A 20,650-nucleotide genomic window follows, 5' to 3' on the forward strand; every position below is an offset into this window, starting at 1 on the left:
TACAATTCCACTTCTAGAAAACCATTCAAAAATGTTGTATATCTAAACTAAAACCTGTATGCAAATATTTAAAACTGAGAAAAATCTAATGGATAAACAATAAACAAAAAATCTAATGGAAAATATCCAAACAATGGACTACTACTTAGCAATAAAAAGAACATGCTACAAAATAGATTTTAAAAATGTTAATAAGGATCCAGACACCAAAACTTCATCTGTACGATTAAATTTAAATGAACTGCCAAGGCAAACTTACAGAGACAAAAAGTAAATCTCTCACCTGTGGATGGGAGAAGAGCATTGAAAGTAAATATTGCTAGCAGGCTCAAGGAAACTTTGTAATGATTGAAATGTTCTAAAACAATGTTTTAGATTGTGGTGATAGTTGCACAACTTCATAAATTTACTAAAAGTCATTGATTTGTACACTTATGTTGTATATATTTATGATATGTACAGTATACATCATTAAAGCTATTAAAATTATAATAAAAAGAGCTATCCACATTTGGTATTGCTATTAACTAGATCCAATGAGATCTGTTACATTTGTCTCCCATTCCTAAAAGCCCGTGAAGGTAGTACACTAATGAGAAACAGAAAATGAGCCACCTTATTCACCATAGAAGACACTGCTATCTTTTGAACCTAAACATTTTTAATGTTCTTCACTATTACACTTGCTAATTCATTTTTCTAGCCTTGCAGATGTAGCCATTCCTTTATGGAACTATACGTAAGCAAGTATCTTTTTTTAAAATCAGAAGAATTTATTTGGCTTGTTTCAAACAGCTGTGTTTCTAAAACTATAAAATTGAGATCTAAGTAAAAGAGACTCATTTCTTGAGCATTATATTTTATTTTTTATCTGATAATTTCTCCCTAAGAGAAAGGGAAATAACATTTGTTGAGTGTATAGTAAGTACAAGATTATGAATTCAATTCACTTGCAATTATTTTAGATATATAGAGCTATTTTTATTTTAGAGAAGCAAACTTATTCTCAAAATTTAAATAAGTAATGGGGCTGAACTCCAATTCAGATCTTTCTGATTCTAAAACTCATTACCTATTTTCTCCATTTTGCCGCCTTGCACTTGGCTGAATACTTTCAAAACCATTGTACAGTTGTTGATCAGCACGTATGACTACATCTTTGAAATTTACAGTTGAAAGTAAAAAGATGCATTTTCAAAAAATCATGGACCATTTAATAGATCATACACATATATTTCTCTTTGCCTACATCACAAAATATAAATAATAGTGCATATGTATACTTGAGTGCAAGAACATAAGTATGTATGGGTATGAACAATAAAATTTTATAAATTCCATTGTTTCTAAAATTTTATTGTAATAAATACTTGCATCTCAGAGTCTTCTACTAAATTATGAGTAAGTTGAATTGAAGATCAGAGTCTTTGTTATACTCATTCTATTAATCCAGTAAGCAACAAAATGTAAATCACACAATGAGTGTTCAATAAATAAGTATTAAGGAATGAAAAAATTTTAAATGTATCCAATACGAATCATAAAAATAGTTACGAAACATATTTTATGTTGTATAAGATTTTTTATAGGAAGAAAAGGAGCTTATTTATATATATATATTTTTAACTTTCTATAAATATTGTTAGAGCAGTGGTTCTTAAACATTTTGGTTTCAAGGAACCATTTATATTTTTAAATATAGAGTATCTTATGGAGTTTTCATTTATATGGGTTACAGCTATGTATATTTTCCAAATTATAAATTAAAATTAAGACTTTAAAATATTTATTAAATAATAAAATTTAAATAAACTCTTTACATGTTAAAATAAATCACATTTTAAAATAAAATACTACATTTAAAAAATATTTAAAACATTTATGAGAAGGGTAGCATTGTTTCACATTATTGCAAATCTGCCTAATAAGCTAAATGAAGACAGTTGAATTCTCATATCTGCTCTGTAGACTATCAACATTTGAAGAATTCTACTGTACATTCACAAGAAAATGAGTGTGCAAAAGGAAAATATTGCCTTAGCATTATTATGAGAATAGTTTTGTATTTGTATTTTTGGACCCCTTGAAAGAACCATAAGGGTTCTCTGCTCTTACTTTAAGAACCACACGGGAGAAACAATAAAAGAACAAAAACAAACAAACAAAAAAAACAAGAAATGTTTTCTATTCTTGTCTCTTATTTTGAAATTATTTTTGCTTCCAATAAATGAAATTTTTTTTCTTTTTTTTTTTTGTGAGGTATGCTAGTTATATATAATTCTTATAAAATATTTTAATGCTACACCAGTTAGAATGGCTTATTACAATATTTTTACTTTCAATGGGTTTATGTAACGAAAATGAAAATTCACTAATAACCATTTCTCTCTTTGTTTGGGAGAGCAGATATGCTACATTTTATTCTTCCCTCCTTCCTTGCTTATGTCCTTATCTTGTTTTACAAAAGTTAAATTATTTGCTTGAATAGCTTTTTCACTATTGATAAAACTATTGGACTCTGCTCTTTGTTTTTAAACATAAGAAAGAAACAAGAGTTTAAAATTTTTTACTATGAAAAAATGTTATATGTGGTGACAGAAAGAAATCTAACTATGGGAGGTGAACACACAGCGTAAACATATATATGTCCTACTGTTAAAGTATACAGAAGAAACTTATTGGATTTCATTAACCAATGTCACCATTAAAAAAAAAAAACTCAGCAAAGTTTATGAAAATAAAAATCTTATTTAATAAAAAAACATTATATGTATAAAAAAGGAATGACAAGACTTTAATAAAACCCTATGTGGTTAATCTTTCGGCTCTAACAGTGATCAAATTATGGTCAATTTTGTTTCATCTATTTCTCCACCATTCTACACAAAGCTAATTTTGAAGTGAATCCAAGACAAGCTGTTATTTTATTTGTAAATATTTTAGTATATATCTTTAAAAGATATACTCTTAATTTTTATTAAAAACATTAATATAAAAATGGTGATTATAGCAAGAATAACAGGAATCATTAATAGCAATAAATCTTTAGTCACTCAAACTAAGCTTTTGGATGATTAGCAAATGACACAGAGATTAGCTAGGAGCATAAATGCTCTCTGCCAGGGATTCTCAGTCACTAGCTTAGCACTTCTAGACACTGTCAAAGATTGTAATTTCTGGCTCTGATTTTGCATATGCATGTATGTAAATCCCTTTAAGGTACTGAAGACTTATCTAAAAACAATACACATTGTTTCAAAACATTTAATTTAGTATGAAATCATGCAATTTAAGGACACATGAAAAATATTCATAGTAATCGATGTAGAGTAAATACAACAGAGAAACATTTTATTATTTTAGGCAAATATCAAAAAAGGGGGTGTGCAGAGAGATGATATAGTATACCACTAGTGAATTTATTAGTCAAAATAATAATCTTCATTTCTCATTCTGCAAAATCTATATACTGAGAAAATTGAATTTAGTTTTCATACTAAAATACTTAAAATAAGTCAATAGCTCTTATTTCTGTTATTCTTATATTTTAAAACATTTTCTTCATCGTAGTAAAAGCAAATTAAAATAATGAGTGGCAAAAAATAATTATAAGGTTGAGGAAATAATTACTACAGTATAAAAATAATGCAGCTAAAATTTGATACATTGATATATAGTCTTGACAATTTAGTAAAAATGGTTTAAAGATTTCTGTTGTAAAAAAAATAATTTCTGGCATTGTTAGAAAGCATGTTGTTTTGCCTTATGAGCTGGAGGAAATTGAAATAGTTTGTAGCAAGTAATTATTTCTACAAAAAGAGTTTAAGATTCACCCCTGGAATTTTCATCAGTACTTAAAATACAGTCTGCATGCGATAAAACTATAAAAGGTTGAATTATCTGTCTCTGGCAGAAGACAAATTACCCAATCTTAAAAAGGAAAGAACATTAAACTCCTAATCGATTCATTCTCAATGAAAATAAAGAGAGAAAAATTGCTCAAAGCAAAAGCTGTTCCACATCCACATGTTCTATGGTCTAAAATCTGCAAAGAACAATAGCAAATACACTAAAGAAATATCTTTTACTTCTTTGTTATATTAGCCCTTAAAAAAAAAAACCTCCAGCACATATACTATGTTGGTGTACCATCTATTTATCTATCTATCTATCTATCTATCTATCTATCTATCTATCTATCTATCTATCTATCATCTATCTATCTATCTATCATCTATCTCTCTATCACCTATCATCTATCGTCTATCTATAAACTTGTATAGTTATAAATATTTTCTGTTGATATACAGTGTTTATGAAACACAAACATTATACTTGAGTGAAATTAGGTACTATTTATATTTTAAAAATTCACTGACTTTGGTAAAACTCCTATTTTATCTCAAAATTTAAATAACAGATTTTTTAATTTGTAATATAAAAAGTCAATTATCTTTCAAAAGCATCAAAGTCATGAAAGACAAAGGAAGACTGAGAAACTATCAGACTGAAGACAAAGGAGGTGTGACAACTAAATGAAGTATAAGACCTGGATTGAATCCCATACAAGAAAAAGAAAGATTTAGTGGGTTAATGGATAAACTCAAAATTAGGTTATCAGCCATAGACATTTTAACAGTATCGTATTGATGTTAACTTCTTGCTTTCGAACACTGTAATGTGGATATATATGACATTAAGGAAACTGGGAAAGGGGTGGGCCAAAGAACTGACTGTGCTATTTTCTAGGAATTCAAAATTTTTCTTGAAGTCCAAAATTATTTCAAAATAAAAAGTTTAAAAATTACATTGTAAGCTTTGGTCTATAGAAGGACACAAACAAGCAAGCAAACAAAAATTTAGCATAATTGATAATGTTTAAAATTGATAAGGTATAGGGGAGTTTATTCCTTAGAAGAATCCAAGATAATTTTTTACTTTCTTTGTGAGAATGTTTTATAGCTCTAAAACCAGTGACTGTATAGCTCAATAGAGCAATAATTATAGAGTATTATAATGCCATGTACATTTTTAAAAACACGGTTAATGAGCAGAATGATCTAGATATGTACTATTTAGTAATTTGTCATATTAAGGATCATGCATTTTATGTTCAAACGTAAAGCCTGCTTATTTTTTTGAAATTTTCCAAAATAACAATTTTTGACAAAAAGTATTTCCTAAAATTTAATCAATCATCCAAATACATATACATCTAAATTAAAATACAAAGAACTAGATTATTTGATTTTCCTTACCTGAAACTGTGTGATCTTTAGAGTCTCTTGTTATTTTTATCCTTGCATGAGGAAAGATGTAATGCACAGTCTTTCCGTTCATCTGTATAATCTAAGACATACATGTGATAAGGTGAAAAATCAAAGTTAAAGATACTTAAAATGTAATACATATATATAACTGGACTTTTTAAAAAGCACATTGAGTCAACCAATAAATATATATTAGAAGATTCTCAAATGATCACCATTTAAGCATTGTATAATATATAACGATATTATTGTTTTCTGAGTTCATAATGGTCTTCGCACTTATAACTAGTTTCTCTTTCAAAATGATTTGTTGTGGTTAGAAAATTAATGAGCACATGCAACAGGTTCTAAAGAATATCTGTTACTATAGTAGCATCGAGTCAACATTGACTCGATAGAGAATATATTTGGAAAACTGACAGCTGCTGATTTTGTTCTGGACAGCCTAGAAATGAAAAAGCATTTTTAATTTTCAGCAATTAAGTGGTGTTAGAAAAGCAAGAGAAGGTTCTTATAATCCACATCTCTATCACTATGATAGGATCCTTTTTTGTTTATGTAGCTTTGTTTTCATTGCAGGATTGTGCTTTTGCTGAGCACATTTACTACAAGTTTCAATGTACACTGGATGCTGAGATAATTCTGTATAAATAAACATAGTACTTGCTCATTCTAATACCTTCTGAAGCCTTCTTTGTATTCAAGGTGGTGTTACTGATGGTGTTATTTCACATTTACTGTTGATCTTACTTGGGGAAGAGGAAGCAACACTTAAAGCTACTGTTGCAAATCTGTGATTTCAATTCTCAGTATTGAGACATGAATATGAGAATACCATAACCTGCATTATCTCTGTTTCTACCTGGCAAAATAAGATTTCTGAAGCGAAAGTAAATTAGTAAACTTGTGCTTTATATTTTATATTTTATTGAACTTTGCTTTTAAATAAGGTTTGTAAAATAATGAAACATAGAAATAGTAAAATATTTAGTACTATCCATAGTAATAGGATTTTATTAGTATGGAATCTTGTTTCTATCACCCTAGGAAAATTTTGACTAAAATTACAAATGAAATAAAGTTTAGTAAAGAAATACAGAATATGTTTAAGAAGTGCGTGAGAACACTAAACCAAAATATTAAATAGCATTTGAAGCCAAGTATATGTATATTTGGTGAAAGATTCCTTAGAATACTTATATGGCTTTAACATGTCTTTGTCAATCCAGCTGTTAGAATTCTATATATTAAAAGTAAAATACATATTGAAAAAATGCAAGCTTAAATTACAGCCTTTAGATTTTATTCTTGTCAGGAAAGAATAAACTTAATCAAGTCTCTGATGAATATGAAACACTCTCCAAACAGCAGAATCCATTTAAGTCCAGAAATATTATATGACTACTGAAAAGTAAAACTGAAATACTGTTTTGAAGATTATAAAAATATTATGGTCAATATAATCAGTAAATCTAAATAATTTTTACTAATGCTAACTATGTAAGCCACTGAAAACCTCACTTATATTTATAACAATTAAAAGTGTACATTTTTCTTTCTTCCTCTCTCACTCCCTGTTCTGACTTTGAATCCCTCTGTCGCTCTATCCCTCGCCTTCCCTTTTCTCTTACTTTCTCTCCACTACCATACTTACTTTCCATCCCTTTATCTTTTCTCTTTTTTTATTTCCCTTCTTCCTCTTCTTTCCTTCCTCCCTCTCCTAATCTGCACTTAAAGATCTTTTTTTCTTTTACTAAAATTTAAATCACGTGCATTGAAAATTCCACAACTCTTAAACATAACAATGTTTTAATACTGTGGAAAATTTAATTGATAGATGTTATTTCATTTTATTTCACATATCTTCTAATTTTGTGTATTACTTAACAATAATTTTAAAAAGTCATTTTTTCCCACTTGGCCAAAAATAAACTATGAAAACAAAATTTTGCCTTATGTTATTATCTCCATTCTCCAAATTAGGGAGAAGTGAGTATAATCACATCGTGTTATTGCATAGTCTAGAAGAGTAGTAGGGTTCCCAAATTTTTCATCATTGTTCTACCAGCTAGCCAGTGTTGTATTTTAATTTGTACCTATGATAGTGCTAGTAGAATGGATGTTAAACATCTTTATTCCATAAATGGTGCTTTCAGAGCATCTATGGAATCTCCTGCAGTTTCAAAGACTGTCTACAACCAGCTTCATGAATTTACCTAATAAGTCAAACATTAACCTGCCAAAAATACTGTCAATGTGGCCAAGAGGAGATGTCTGTCTTCCGTGTATAAACTAATTGGATCTTGGCTTTTTCCTAAGCATCACAGGAAAGTATTGAGAGTTCTCCAGCAGATTGGGTTCATGGTAGGTGTGCTTCTGACAAATAAGAGTGGATACATGGCCAGAGGATAGGACTAATGTCAAGTAGTGTCCCACATGTCTCCGCAAGAGGCTGGTCTCAGGTATCATTATCTTTTGGTGATTCTGCATTGAGAGAACTATCTCCTTTATGCCTCCCAAAAAGATAATTCTTCTTCTTCCCTACATATAAATACTTCAAAAGAAATTATTTTCATAAATTAAACCTTCATACTTATGAAATTATAACACTTGTGTTAATGTATCTTTTGTTTATACAGACATCCATCCTTCCCTGCACTTAAAAACCATGCATGCTATATGCAGGATAGAGAATGTCCATCTGAGGTTCCAAGCACTGTGCTAGGCACCGTATATATATTGTGGTGGATGAAATAGGGAATCCCTGTTCTCTAGGACTCAAAGCTGTGACATCATGCATGCAGTGCTATTGTAGCACAATGCAATGGAAGAACACTTGCCTCAGATTTGCAGGAGGTGGTAGTGGTTATGTCAGGGAAAGCCTGGGGCATGTGCATATAGAGACCTATGTGATGTGTAGACTTAACCAACAGAAGAGAGAAAAGAGAGCACTCAGGTAGAGGAAACAAGACATTTAGAAACTCAGAATAAAGAGAAAGTGGCTCTTGCAGAGGAGTTTAATGTACCTCAATACAGTAGTTACATGAGAATTGCAGAAGGTGTGGGTATTAGTGCAGGAAGTAGAGGTGTTCTGTACTAGTCAAGAAATGTAGACCTTTATAACTACCCTGTGAAGGGTATTAGTCCTACTTATAGATGAAGCGACTGAAGGAAAAAAAAGAAAGGGGTCAGCTTATCTGGTCAATTCACAAAGCAGAGCTGAATTTCCACTGAATGAATATGTATATTTGTGCGTGTGTGTGTGTGTGTGTATATATATATATATATATATAGAGAGAGAGAGAGAGAGAGAGAGAGAGAGAGAGAGAGAGAGATGTTTATATTAGAAAGAAAACATACAAATTTGCATATTTGGTTTATTTGTATAGTTAATATAATTTTGAGTCTAATAAAAATTTCAGAAAAAATTTTCTATGTCTGTAGTATATGTGATAGATAAGATATTTTTAAAAGCAGATAAATTACTGTTTGCATTAGTCAATTTGGTCTTATTACTTTTGCCTCCAGAGCTTTTAATGAGCATAAATTCTTGTTATGCATACATTTTCAAATAAAAGCATCGGGCTTATAGTTACCAAGAGCTCAATATTACTTTTTTTATGATTGGAGATGCAAAAAAGTAAATAAAAGAAGAATGCTATTTTGCTATTCTCTCTAGACCAAAGTATAGTTATGATGAGTTAATGAGGAAAAGAGTAGTTGAAGATAATTATCAATGCAAAAGGCATATATTCTAACTCTAAATAAATGTAAGCAAAATGTATGTTGTCTTCTATATAGCTTCTATGAAGGAAAAAATTATAAAGAAAAACAAAGAAATCGTCACAAAAATCAGCATATATGTTTTTTGCGGGAGTTAAGAATTACAATCTGGAAGGGGTACATGGGAGTTTTGGGGGGCTAGCCATTGTCCCTTTCTTGGTCTGTATGGTAGTAATATGGTTTTCCACTTTATAACTAAATTTTAATTCTATATATTTGCAGTTTTGATAACGTGTATACATAGTTGTCTATATGTTAGATATCAAAATAAAAATGTAAAAAATTATAAAAAATGCAAAAAATAACTTTTTGAAAGAAAATACACATTACTCTATTACATTTACCCATGTACTGTTCAAACAAGGATCTTCACATTTTCTACTTTATCAAAAACAGCAAGAAATTCATTAAATGATTCTTAAATATACCATTTCTCCTTAATTTTGTTATGATATTGGTATCTAATTATACTGTTTAAACATGATATACTATATCTTTAGCAGATCAAAGCATAAATCTGTAGATGTTAGTTATAGAAAATTAGAAAAAAGTGTCATTAGGGATATTAATGTATATATACATAATAGAATTTATAAAATATTTTTTGAGGTAGACAGATTACTTTAAAATGTATCCTCAAAAAATATTAGTTGGATAAATTAGTTGGACAAGACTATTCTGAGTATTCATGAAAATAGTAGTGTCAGGAAATAACTATATGAAAGTCGTTCTTTTTTAGCATTCCAGTTTATATATTTCATCTCGTTAGGATTATATTTAAAAAACTGTGATTTCAGTGACTTGATCTAGGTTTGTGAGAAATGCTAAACTTTGAAGAAACACATGAGGTAGGTAAGATATAATAAGTCTTATAGAAAGATTCTTATAAAATATATTCAAGAAAGTTATTTTCAGCTTACAAATTTGTTATTTTAGTAATTGTAGATAAAAAGTTAAATTTGCACTTTAAAAACATGTTTGGGAAGATTTCATTAAGTTTTTTACTCCCCAGCCAGATATATTTGATGATGTTGAAATTCAACTAATAAATACAATTTTAAGAATAACAAGATAGGCTAAATAAAAGTATAATTCAATAGTTTGATACTTTAAAATGAAATACAAAGAAATGGAAGCTTACTGACATGTGTATAGGGGTAAACACAATCTTAAACCAAAAAACTTATTAAAGACACCAAAAACTAAATAGAAAATATTTATATGTGTAAAAGTCTTTTCTTTCATACTTTACTGTGACAAACAGTTTAACAAATTATAGTAAGTTCATATGATTCTTTGTTCAAAATATGTTGTCTTTTATATCAATGAATTAGTAACCAAACAGGATGATTTAGGAGTTAATGTATGTGAAATAAATCAACTATCTCTTTTTTGGGTATTTTAATGATTATGAGTACACAGCCTGCAAATATCTGATTTTTTAAGACAATTATTTAAGGCCATTTGGCTTACTAGAGAAATCTTTTTTGATTTGTCCAACTATTGATCTCCTATGTATCTTTCAAAATTCAACTCAAATATCTTTTCATCTTTTCTAAAAGTAAATAAGATCATTTTGGTCATATTTATCTAATTGTGAAATTTATCTCTGTTTCAATTTCTTCATCTATAAATAGATATTAATTTAGAATACCTACTTTATATGAGTTCTGATAAAATCTAAAAATGAATACAGAACAAATACTTTTGTTTAATAGACTCAAAGATGTGTTTCCCTCTTTTCCCAAATGAAGCCTTCCCTATGTCCAGCTGGCTTGGTTTTGTCGTCTTCTTATTTGGTATTCTTAATATCAGATCACACTGTTATTGGAGAGCAGTGAAATTACTCAAATCTATTTCACCCAATATTCTGTAAGCTCTTCAGAAGCTTTATTGTGTAGCAGTGCTGGGTATGTGGTACTAACTTTACTTGTTGGAGGAATGAATCACAAATTGCCTGATAGAAGCATTGTAGCTATGCTGCAATGTCAATCAGTTGTGACTGATAAAGTCAGGTACTTACTACCATAAGTTACTAAGAAAAAATTTTGAACTTAACTGACAAAAATTCCATGCATTTTAGGATAATTGAGACCATTCTAGTGTGATTTTTTTTTTTTTTTTTGGAGAGGTGATTATAAATCTAAAAGAGATTGCTCAATATAGTACTTACTTGCTCTTGATGTTGACTGAGAGGTCTAGAGTGGACCAATCTTTCTGGTAGTTTTCGATCCAGACCATGTCCATTTTCCAAACGAGACTCCCTGGGTTTGTCAAACCAATCTGTTTCTTCACGACGCAGGTGATAGGCTTTGGAGACCAAGGGAATATCAAATATTGCAACCCCAACTAATATAACTAATAGAGGGCAGCAGATGCTTTAAACCACAAACATGCTCCAGGCTTGATAATCATTTATACATTTCAAACTTAGATGAAGAAAATCACTTACGATATTATGTTTAAAAAATTTTACCATGGAATAACCTAGAAAAAATGATGTGCACATCTGTTCGAATTCTCAGAGCAAAAGAAAAAAAATCAGGAGAAAAAAGAAATTTAAATAGTGATCAAAATAAATAAATAATTAAATAAATAATAAGTAAATATTCCTCAGAAGTCATTCTATTCAACCTCAATTAATTCCCACTTCCTCACCTCTCCCCAACATCCACTACTAAAGTCTAAGGAAAATGTATCCCTTGAGTACAGAAAATTCTGTCACTTTCTCACTATTCCATTAATCCAGTAGCAATAGCTATGTGGCTTCTGGCTTTGAACATCAAGTATCTTTTGAACACAAAACATTTCTATGACATTCATTAAAAAAAAAATTATTTCTAAGAGGATCCCAAATATTATTGCTACAAACATGTAAGTCATAATCACCTGGTAACCTAATATTAAAATATATCATTTAGAAATTTTTATTAAAGATTGAACAATTATTTTCTGTGAGATCACAGATTTAAGAATTAGGTTGAAGAGTTTGCGTTTTGTACCTATAATGTGACAAAACTTGATATCTTAAAACACTTTTTTGAAAATGCAACCATATTTAAGTAAACAATTATTACTTAAAATTTTTCATCTCATTCAGTTCTTAGTAGTTCCAAGGTTTTTCAATGCTATTATTTAGTGACTTAAAATCCTATTTTACATAATATGGATAATTTGACTTTATATAAAACTTTATTCTTTGTATAAAGGTCTCTAATTAATAGTCTCTGTAAATACAATGCTGCTTCCTAAATGGCAGATGGAGAAGCCTTCTCAATTGTTTATTCTGAAATATTTGTCGACAATACTATTAAGCTATATGCTCTCTGGACAGTCTAGCTTCTGTAATGCCACAATCTTGAGTTCTCTCTATCACATTAGTGTTTCCTTTTTATGTATATATCCCTGATTGTCTTAATTCCAAAACTTTCAAGATTATTTTTCAAAGAAAATTTTCATTATTTTTTGGATGGCAGGATTAGCAAACCCAGAGCATGTACACCACTACTTACCTCTACCTCCTGTGAGCTCGGTCAGTGTTGCTGATTAATCACAGCATTTCTTTCCAATAAACACGAAATGATAAATAATATGCCATAATTTAGTCAATCTTAGATTTGAGAAAATACAATGGTACATACCTCATTTGTGATTGTATATGTGATTGTCTGATAACCCCTATTAGAGTCTAGGCTGCTTGAAGGCAAGGCTTATATCTTCTTTTTTTTTTTTTTTTTAATCCCTCAGCACTAAAAACAATGCCTTGCAAATGCCATAACATTCAATAAATATTTGGAAAATTAATGAAACATAAAAAATTAGTCATCAACCAGAGAAAGAAGTTAAATATTCTAATTTTAATATGCACATTTTAAAATTAATTTATCCCTTAAACCTCATTAATAGTTACACAATAGTTTCTCACAATGTACTGGATATTTATTACTTTTTTATAACTTTAATTGGACATGAAGTGACTAAATTATGAAAAAAATTAATGTAATAGAAATTTGATAAGTAAATACAAAACAAATCATCAGTCTCTAAAAATGGGTTAGATTATCTCTACCATACTATTATTTTATCTTACTTCTTAAATATATTTATGATGTATTTCTCATGAAAAGAAAAATCTATACTTATTTTAAAAAATTAATATCTCAAATAATGTAGTACATGATTTCACTTGAATATATAACTCTGCTAATTGCATTTGAAATACAGGTCTTTAAAACATGTTTCCTTGGCTGTGTCTATACAAATAGGGCAGAATCTCAACTCGACAAAATTTTGTCAATTTATTTCCATTTCTTATTACACACTTTGTTATTTGTTATAGTAACTCTACATGTAACTAAGATATCATCTACCATGCTTTGCATAGGAATTTATAGACCCACCAAGAAGAACCAGGTTTAATGAATGTGCTCTTCTTATATCAGGTTCCGTCTTCACCATTTATAGTGAGTTGGACATAAATGCTAATTGTTTATAACTACAATTGTCTTATCTGGCATAGTAGATCTACACATTAATAATAATATTTTCAAATTAGTTTAAATAAATTCTTAGAAATCAATACCCCCTTTTGTTAAATGGAATTTTCTTGAATTCTTAAATATAAACTACAAGTAAGCTATTTTTTGGATCTAGCATTATTCATGGACAACAGTTAAACGAATAGTTTAATTTTTTTCAGTATCAAAAATTGGTTAAACTATATATTTATAAATGACTGTATAGATTGCTTTATTTTTGCATGGAGTATACCTTGAAATAATGTTTTCAACAAAATATTTGTGTTTATAGAAATAAATATAACTTGACTGTTTCTAGTTTGGCTTCCCTCCAATCTGCTCAAGAGGGAAGGCTTCCTGCTCTGTGTTTACTCAACCATGCATGCATATCAAGTTGTGGACTTCAGTATAATGGTCATAAATATTAAGCAATTGAAATTATGCATGAGTTCATGATTCAAGTGAGCTATTTCAAAATTAATTAAACATGTAGAACACATCTGAAAAACATCCTATGGTCTATAACCTAGAGTTAGATTACATTTGGAGTAAGCACAAAGGCAATTTGAATTTAGTTAAACTTGTTTTGTCTACATGATACTAAACAGACTGTTGAAATCTTATACTTTTCAAAGTTATCTTAGAAACACTCAAATTCAGATATAGCATTTTTCATTAAAAATTATTTTAAAATTCTTAATATTTTATGATTTCAGAAATAAGTTATGTGATTGGAAAAAATATTTTCTACTTTTCCCCTTACACAAGCAATCCAGGATTTCAAAGGAAAAGTAAGCCATTGCTTACCAAAAGAAAAGTAATATGGGAATGTGATATGAAAGCAAAGAAAATATATAAGGTTTAAAAACATACAACTTTTAAAGGTAATCACTACAATTTACACACATAAATACATAAGTCAATTTGTTATAGTTATTTAAAGTTATTTAATTCTATATCAACATAAACTTTATGACTAAATTTCTTGTCTGTTCAATTTTAAAATACATTTTAGTTTAATTGCTTAACTTTATCTAAATTTATTTTAATTATTTATGTCTTTTATATCATCTTTACACAGTTCACAATTTTGTATGTTGTATTATGTCTCATCATCTACTTTATTAAGTCAATTTTTCACACAGTCCTTGATGATTATAAGTACATAACAACCAAACACATAATTACATATATGGTCATCATGCACACATAGACTTTAGGTATTCGGTTATGCCAAAGACCTGTTAATTTTTTGTTTTATTTTGTTATCTTATTGATATGATTATTGAAGAACCTTTTTATTCTCCTGCAGCAATCATTTTATATATATAAAATGTGTGTAAAATGTGGATTATGAAAAAGTAAAGAAAAAAATAGACTCCACATATTATAATTCTATGTTGATGCATTTAAACAACTGGCTAAATAAAAAAAAAAGAGTGTTTTATTTAATTGACTAATTTTTATTTAATCAATAAAAATGGTCATTCTAATAGCCAGAAGAGAAGAAAACAAATTGGAAAATTGACTAGTCTGTTGGAATTTCACTAGGAAAAGTAGTTTGTTCTCTTTCAATCCAGTGATTATTTTAGTCCTGTTCAAATTTAGATTGAACTTCTAAAGTCATGTCAATGTCTAGTTACAGAAATAGAAAGAAAATCCTTTCATGAAAACATATTGTCCTGCAAGTCCTCAGGAAAAACGTAAGATTTAAAAGGGGAGATATTCATGTTGGCTTAGTGCTTTGCAGTCTCCAAAGGCATAGAACAATAATGCTTTTATTTGATCAGAAATATTGTATTTCTAGGACTCAAACCACACCTACATTCAAATAAACCACAGAGGAGGAAAAAATTTTTTAAAAGATCCAGAGTCATGAATCTTCTTTCATGAGCAAGACTCTCTACGTCCCTATACCTCTCTTCCCTTGTCTTCAAAATCAGACTTGAACTAGATCATTTTCCAAAATCCTTATGGTTCTATATATTTAAATAACAACAAAAATATCATCAGCCAGTTTTTAGCTAACTAAGTTCTTGTCTTAAATCATTTATTCAGTATAAAATAACTAGCAAAATAATTTAGGGGAAAAAATGGGATGATGCAAAAAGCAAAGTAAAAGAAAAGTCTAACTGGGTGCACTTGGAGGGCTTCAGCTCCAAATAGCCAAACTCATAAAAGCAGTGTACAGAATTTCAATTTTAAATTTAAAGAAGACTTCACACATACTTGATAAGATTTATTGTCATTATCATATTTGGTGCTAAATTTTCTACTTTGTAATGCAAAAGTACAAATTTGTTAATTGCGATGCTCATAATGAGAGAAATAAAATACAAACCTTGTATTTAAGGATTATTAAATTCTACATTATACTAATATCAAAGACTTATCCAAAAATTCTCTAAAGGAGAACATTCTTTGAATTAATAAACACTAATCTCACAAAAATTACATAAATAATTTTCTATTACAAAGTCTAGCAGAATAGTACTTAATGACTCTAAACCTTAATAGTTTCACAAACTGAAAAAAGCTGACCAATAACTTTGAAAATTATTTTAAAAATAAATAATGAAAATCTTTCCAACTATGGATTTATAGGGTGACCATATTTTATTGACACAATTATTTGATAATGGTTCTGGAAAAGTGGACACCAAACAAATCAGGCAAACAATCAAGGGAAAACAATAAAAGAATAAACTGAAAAGAAATAAAGAGAAGCATGCTACAAAATCTATACACAAGATAAAATTTCCATTTACAAGAAATAAAATTGAAATAAACATGCAAAAGACCCACCAAGCAAAGTAGAATACATCCTTGGAAAGGATAATTAAACATGCAGAAAAATAAGAATTTGAGGTTTGAGAGTAACAAGGTATTTTGAGGCCCAATTTACCTTCACTGTCTGACATGGCATGTTGGAAGTCATCCATGATGAATGCTATGTCACGGTCATACCCTCGAGTCCGTGATTCTTCTCGCATGTGTTGCTGAACTTCAGGCAATGAGTGACTTGATCCAAACTGATCTCTGGTGTCTGCAGATATTGGTGGCAGGGGTCCAGCTGCAGCCCTAGCCATTCCCATTGGCTGGCCAACAGGACTGAGTGGACTTTCTTCTTCAGAATTCTGGGCTACAATTGGTATTCTTCCTCTACTCTGGCTAATTGGCAAACTGGTAGGCTTAGTTCTGCTAGAAGGTGATGCATGACTAAAGGAAACATCTAGAGCTTCAGCCTCTTGAGCTTTCAGTCTCAGGGAAGAGCTGGAAGAATCTCTTTTGATTGATAAATCAAGCCCATACACAGAAGAAGGTCTGGACGAAGGTCTGGACCTGCTGCCACTACTGTATGGCTTATCTGCTTCCTCCTGAAGAGCTGACCGTATAGTATTTCCTAATGTGCCCAGTCCTGTACCAAGAGATGATCCCATAAATTTTTGTTGGTCTGTAATATTTTTTCTGAGGCCAAAAGTGATATCATCTTGAAGAAGCCTTGCTCTGGAAGAAATTCCACCAATTGATGAAGTGCTAGAAGTCATATAGCTTGAATAATCAGGTTCAAGGTCTCTACTTTCTTGAATAGGTGAAAATTTTGATATTTTAGGGTCTATTAGTGATTTCTTATGCTTTGACTGCTTTTGATAAAGTATGGCTGCTGGTAGTTGCTTTGCTGCTTGTTTTTCAAGTGTGAGTCGACTAATGCTGTATTTTTCAGATTTTGGAAAATGTCTATAGCTAGTATCGGCATGATAATAATGGGAAAGACCAGCAAGGTGATCTAAGCTCTCTGCTCCTCTGCGGAATTCTTGTTTAATCTGATGTTTCAGAAGCTTTAACTCATAAGGATCCTCCATTGGATCTTCCTCTGCTTTCACATAACTATGCATTCTAGAGGAAGTCTGTAAAGGTGCTAGAAAATCTGTCACATCTTGAGACCTCCGTGTTTCAGTGGTTCGAAGCAGACGGTCTGTTTTTGACAGATCCTTTTCATGAAGACTAAATGCAGTGCTTAATGCTGCTGTTCCTTTGGTAATCTCTCCAATGTCATCAATTAGCACAAAATTTCTTGGAGTATGATGGTCAATATCTGCATAGAAAGAATCTGCAGATATGCTTGATATTGGACTGCTCGCCATGCTACTTCTCTCCTCCAATCCTATTCTCAAGTCTAAGCTATTGTACTTACTACCAAGATGGGAAACCGCATATGTATTATCAGTAGAAACAGGTGCTATCATCAGGGGTTGGTTGCGAATCACCTCATAGTTTGAAGTTATCTTGGGTTCCAAATATAATGTAGTTTGCCGTGGCTTTTGTTGTATCACCATCATCTGTGATGGTAATTGGTAAGAAGGTTGTGGAGTTGGTGTAGATTGAGCTTGAGGTGTGAAGGACATTGTTGCCACAGCTTGGAATGTTGGTTGAGTCTGGTAAGGTGAAACTTGCTGATGGTACAAAGTTTGTTGCTGAAAATGGGATTGCTGGGTGTATGGGGTGGGTGCTTGGGTAGGAAGAGCAGGGGAAGAGTACTGGTATTGTGTATAGGGACTTGTAGGAGGAACTGGTTGAGATTCTGTTTGGGTTTGTGGGGGTATAAACTGGCTGAATTCAGTTTGGGGAGCAGTTCTTGGTCGCTCTATGCCATGCTGACTTTCTATTCGAGTTGGTCTGGTGCTGCTCACCTCACTGTCAGACATGTAGTCCCTATCCTCGGCTACCCCCTGGAGGTAGGCTCGCTCTCTCTTTTCTCTCTCCTTTAATAATGCCTCTTTCCTCCTGTTAATTCCCATTTCCAGGTACCGTAACTTGGCATCAATCTCCTTTTCTTCCTCATCAAGTTCTGCTTGTTTCTTTCTAAGCTTTGCAGATTCTCTCTCCACAAGATCAAGCTCTCTGTCTATGTCCTGAAGAATCTTGGCTCGTGCCATTGTGTTGGTTCTGCAGATTCTTCTCCTGGAAACTGTGCCCATTGTGCTGTAAGTCGATTGGGTTCCTGTGGAGGTCTCCTCAGGAGGTGGGTTTGGCAGAGTTCTCTTAACTTTTTTCTGGATGCCAGAGGGTGTCATGGTTTGAGAACCTTTCGTCTATAATTAAATAAACAAAATATAGTACTTTATTATCGAAGAAAAATATTAAAGATAAAAAACTCTATAATTTATATTGAAATAAAAATGATTTCATATATGTTTTATGTATGACAGCATTATAAAATAAATATTTTACATATAATTTTTCAGGTACTAGTCATAAATGAAATTAACTTAAAAATAATTTTTCCTTTTTAAAAATTGGTCAGTATTATAACTTTGTAACATTAGAAGTGAATTTTGAAATCAAGCACAGAACTCATTGGAAGGCAGACTCTTGGGGGTACTCTAAAACCTCATTTTCCATCCTACTTAATATGCATAATATTATTTACTGAATAAATTCCTAGAATATTTGTGTTAACTATATAAAATTTAAGTCATATCTGTTGAATGTGATGCTCATTTACCACTAAGTTCAATCATTTGCTTTGATCTTCCCATTTCTGCTTGGTTACCCCATACAGTGGCTGTCATTTCTATTCCAGTCATAAAATGTTTTGAAATTAAATCCTCAAATTCTTTAACGTCTTCCCCTTACCAAAAAAAAAAAAAAAAAAAAAAAAGTAATCTGAACTAATTTCCTATTTAATTTAATCTTTCAATATTTTTGTGACTATTTGGGTTTTTTATTTTCTTTCAACTTTATTATTCTTTAGCTTCTTCATAATGCTTTAGCAATTTCTATATGAAGTAAAAGAAACTGCAATAAAAACTTATTAAAATCTTTTTTAATTAGATAAAGTATATCATAGGTGAGTTGTCAGATATTTTTAATTTTATGTGGTTAATTTTTCATAAACTTGCATTCTAAGAATCACTAGTTTTGAGAATCACATAATTTTAGACTATCAAAAGGAAAGAGAGAACATATTCACTATTTAAATATTATTCTCTTGCAAATCCCCTTATTTATACAGAAAAAAATAGAGTTTTGATAAATTCACATTCAAAATCTTTAAGTTTATTTGCAAAAAAATAACTAAAATCTAATAATTTTCTTAATAATTTTCTAAAATATTAATATAGATAGTCTTCTATTTTAAAAAATTTCCATAATAATCTTTTCAGTTTTCTGAATATAATAGTGTTCAATGGGAGTATTAAATTACTGTTTCTTTTTTCTTGACTTCCATTTGGTATATCTGGTATATGCATGAGAATTCTAAAATTTAAAATGTTCATGTATACTACATGATTGTGGCTGTGAAACAGTTTGACAAAAGGAGGCTTAAATGTGTTACCCGGAAAGTGTTCTGGTATTATATAACATGGAGACATTTCAGAGTAAGAATTGTTTATCTCATCAAATGAGGATTAAAAATACCCACCAATTAAGGTAACACTAAATGGTGATCCTGGCAGAGAGAAAGCACACGAAACAGAGATTGTAACTATGGAATGGAGGAAATAGAATATAAAGAAAATTTTAGGGTGGACACATACATTAAAAAATTAATTTTTAAAAATACTGAAGGCATTTTTTAAATAGATGCACATATTTGTTAAATGAAAGAATGAGGAAATCAGAGAGTAAAATAGAAACTTATGATTCATTTTAAAGGTTCTAAATTAAGAAGTGAATTTCCCAGATTCACTGATTGGAATGAGAGTATAAATGGACTCACATGAAAAATAAAACCATGAGGAATAACAAAATAAGTATTTATTGCATTAAGAGTAATGATTAATAAAGTGAACTAGAAATTGCTATCAACTTTTATTATTTATTACTCATACACTCATGAATTAGTTCCTAATTTAACTCTATGATTAATAGTTTAGAGTCCTTATTTGAGACAGTAGGCTTAGTTAAACAAACAAAAACCCTTCTTTTTTAAAATAAAGTACTGGGTTGAGGGGAAGTACAAATTGGTAGTTATAAAATAGTCATGGGGATGAGAAGTACAGCATAGGGAATATAGTCAATAATATTGTAATAATCAATTATAGTGCCAGGTGAGTACTAGACCAATTGGGGTGA

General features: G+C 30.2%; 1 protein-coding gene across 4 annotated transcripts in view; it reads right to left on the bottom strand.

The window, feature by feature from the left end:
* Positions 1 to 20,650, bottom strand: part of PCLO (piccolo presynaptic cytomatrix protein) — a 353,044-nt gene that overhangs the window by 126,116 nt on the left and 206,278 nt on the right. For all 4 annotated transcript variants that reach the window (XM_016162724.2, XM_036230302.1, XM_036230303.1 and 1 more), the window contains exons 7-9: positions 16,476 to 18,663; positions 11,227 to 11,363; positions 5,259 to 5,349 (exon numbers count right to left, since the gene is read on the bottom strand). In XM_016162724.2, coding sequence (XP_016018210.2) covers positions 5,259 to 5,349; positions 11,227 to 11,363; positions 16,476 to 18,663 — 2,416 coding nt within the window. The remainder of the gene's footprint in view (positions 1 to 5,258; positions 5,350 to 11,226; positions 11,364 to 16,475; positions 18,664 to 20,650) is intronic.

This window comes from Rousettus aegyptiacus, unplaced genomic scaffold (assembly GCF_014176215.1).
Source record: "Rousettus aegyptiacus isolate mRouAeg1 unplaced genomic scaffold, mRouAeg1.p scaffold_m13_p_13, whole genome shotgun sequence".
NCBI classification, from domain to species: Eukaryota; Metazoa; Chordata; class Mammalia; order Chiroptera; family Pteropodidae; genus Rousettus; species Rousettus aegyptiacus.